Genomic DNA, 3,203 nt, shown 5'->3' with positions numbered 1-3,203 from the left:
GCACAGGGAGATCAGCTCGGTGCTTTGTGACCACCTAGAAGGGTGGGATAGGGAGGGTGGGAGGGAGACGCAAGAGGGAGGAGATATGGGGATATATGTATACGTATAGCTGATTCACTTTGTTATAAAGCAGAAACTAACACACCACTGTAAAGCAATTATACTCCAATAAAGATGTTAACAAAAAGAATATAACATTGAAATGTAATTATAATAATTTACAAAGGCATAAACATTTTTATTTATTTTTATTTATTTATTTTTGGCTGCTTTTTGGTTCTTCGTTGTTGTGTGTGGCTTTCTCTAGTTGCGGCGAGCGGGGGCTACTCTTCGTTGCAGTGTGTGGGCTTCTCATTGCGGTGGCTTCTGTTGTTGCGGAGCACGGGCTCTAGGTGCACGGGCCCCAGCAGCTGTGGCACGTGGGCTCAGTAGTTGTGGCTCACAGGCTCTAGAGCGCAGGCTCAGAAATTGTGGCACACGGGCTTAGTTGCCCAGCGGCATGTGGGATCTTCCCAGGCCAGGGCTTGAACCTGTGTGCCCTGCACTGGCAGGCGGATTCTTATCCACTGTGCCACCAGGGAAGCCCATAAACATTTTTAAAGAAAATAAAATATTAGCCACGGGGGAAAAAAAAGTTATGTGGGACAACACTTGATGAAGTTTTTGGTCTATTACTAAATTTCACTTCTCATAAGGGAGCTCTTCCACCCTGGATAATTCAAGTAAGCCTTTTGCATTTGAAGATGATGTGGCTGAAAGGAGAGGATAATCACCTGAGACAGAGCTCCATGGGTCTCGTGTTTCTGTACATCTTGTGAGCAAGGCACTTACAGCCCTTCATTCCAGACTATCTTCTCAACAATGCTTGCAAAGTAAACACCCTTAAAAAAGAGAGAGTGTTCTCCCCTGGAGCACAGGGCAGGCCTGCTTACTGTTCGTTATAAAGGATCTGCATCTCCTAAGCTCAGGGTTCCTCTCCTATAACGCACCCCACTGCACGTACACTCTTTCGTTTGGGCTCATGTGTGTCACGTGCCTTGGGACTTGGAGGCAAAGGAACTGATACAAATATGCTGAAGCTTATCCTGTTCCCTGGGCCACGAGTAATCAAGTCTCCTGCAGCATCTATGACACTGGCAGGTTAATGCGCGGGCTGACAGGTGTGGTAAAGTCTCAGAGCCTTCGCAGACCTCGAGGCACCCTTCCTGGAAATGGTTTACTATCACACTGTAGCATTCTTGGTCATTCTTGATGAATTTACCTAAACAACGTAATACTTACATCGCTGATTATAATACAATAACTGTTTTTAAAAGACAATAAAATCTGTAAGTCTCTTTTATACACTTTCCCAACAGATTATCTTCTAAAGGGGCAGTAGGCCTCACGTAAGTGAATGACAAAAATCTAAAAAGAAAACAAAAAACCAAAAAACTGAACACAGTAGAAATAAGCTGGGAGAGAAGCCATTTTTATAAGACATAAATAATTGTTTTTAATTCAGTATATTCCATGATTAGCAGTGGATTCTGTCTGAAGTAAACCAGCACAATTAATACAAGATGTTTTGTTCTGTTTTGAAAGGGGCCACTAAACCAACATCTGTATCTCTGTATGGAACTGATTTTCAAAGGGACAGAAGTGGTCTTTGATCTTTCTGAACCACTTGTCTTCAAATTCTTTCGAAGACGCGATCACCAAGGCAGTCAGGGCTGCAGGGCCAACACACTTCACCTCTGTGTGAACCTCATCTCTTATTTTTTCTGGGACGATATCTTCACCCATAACCTGCAGTAGGAGGGGAAAAAAAAACCAACCCTGTCCCAATAACAGGGGAAGCAGACACGAATGATGGGATGAAGACCACGCTATTTATCAAGTGTAAATGATTTCGTACAGAGGATTTCTTTAGCAGCTAGGTGACAACTCTAGCAATTCAACATACCGAAAGGATGTTTATTCAGAAGCAGTGATCCAAGACCACATTTGTAAAACATCCCCTACTTCCAGTCTCATCTTCCCCTGAGCAAACAAATCACCAAAGCACTAGCATGGCAGCAGTACCGTTCAGGCTACAGGGAGAGACAGTCAACCTTCTTATGTCATATGGAGCACCTGCAGCTGACAAGAATATGCACCACCAGTGATCCTTCCTCCTTGTAAACGACAGAAAAGCAGTGCGTGCACAGAATGTAACTGCTGCTGTGTAGAGAGCACAGATCCCTTCTCTTAGAAGTTCTCCAAAGAAGTCAAAGGCAGCAAACAGTCGAGCAGCAAGTAGCTGAGTCCACACTTCCCTGATACAGAGAGACTCCATCCCTCCAGAAAGGTTACCACAGCAACCTCAGGGACTTAAGAGCATGCCCCGCACTCTGAAGGCACAATACTGCTCCCTACTGGTCAGATCCAGGTCCAGGTTCTGCGTTAGCTTCTCTTTGACAAGACACCCACAAAGTTAAGTTTGTAAGAAGCTTGCATCTGAACTCGCTAAGTGATCAGCCCACCTTTGGTAAAGGACAGTGAACTAAAATTAAGTCCCAAAACATTTCCCACGATTCGGCATGAAAAGTTAGGGAGCCATTTGGCAGGGATGTTGTAGAGGGAATCTGTCACTTGGATTTGGACTAGATGGTCCCTAGGTTTCCTACAAACCCTGAGGTCCTATGTGTCCATGAATACTCAAATTATAACGGATTAGAAACCCACTCAAAGAACAGGTTCCACTGGCTTTAAATCTTCAAAGACTACTTATTGTTTGAGGCTAGAGCTGACAGGATGAACAGCAAGCAACTGTCAGGATTTATTAAGGCATGTTATTTTCATCAATTCAAAGACAATTTTTGGTTTTGTATTTTAACATTTCTGAAATCAAGATGTATCTTATACCCACTGGTGTGTCACAGTGTAAAGAGCATCTTGTTTTTCTTTTAGTGGCACATCAAATAATTATGTCTCTTAATGACTGATGACTGCTTGGACTCAATGAAATACAGTATTTTAAAATCTGGGGTATAACACCAAAAGTGTTTTTTTTTAACTAAAAAAAAAAAGAGGGGCTTCCCTGGTGGCGCAGTGGTCGAGAGTCTGCCTGCCAATGCAAGGGACATGGGTTCGTGCCCCGGTCGGGGAAGATCCCGCATGCCGCGGAGCAGCTAGGCCCGTGAGCCATGGCCACTGAGCCTGTGCGTCCGGAGCCTGTGATC

General features: G+C 44.1%; 1 protein-coding gene across 6 annotated transcripts in view; it reads right to left on the bottom strand.

Moving 5' to 3' along the window:
* The window catches only part of C17H8orf76 (chromosome 17 C8orf76 homolog), a 72,878-nt gene that overhangs the window by 47,700 nt on the left and 21,975 nt on the right, over positions 1-3,203 (bottom strand). The window contains exon 6 of one of the 6 annotated variants that reach the window (XM_067711362.1): positions 230-1,407. The exons of 3 other annotated variants lie outside the window; for them this stretch is intronic. In XM_067711362.1, coding sequence (XP_067567463.1) covers positions 1,360-1,407 — 48 coding nt within the window. In that variant the 3' untranslated portion in view covers positions 230-1,359. Of the gene's footprint in view, positions 1-229; positions 1,408-1,469; positions 1,819-3,203 lie in introns of those variants that run through there. 2 more of the 6 variants (XM_067711361.1, XM_067711360.1) reach the window with 2 other exon arrangements.

Source organism: Pseudorca crassidens, chromosome 17 (genome assembly GCF_039906515.1).
Source record: "Pseudorca crassidens isolate mPseCra1 chromosome 17, mPseCra1.hap1, whole genome shotgun sequence".
NCBI lineage: Eukaryota > Metazoa > Chordata > Mammalia > Artiodactyla > Delphinidae > Pseudorca > Pseudorca crassidens.
The sequence above is the reverse complement of the archived record's forward strand: the minus strand, read 5'-3'. Positions and strand labels throughout refer to the sequence as shown.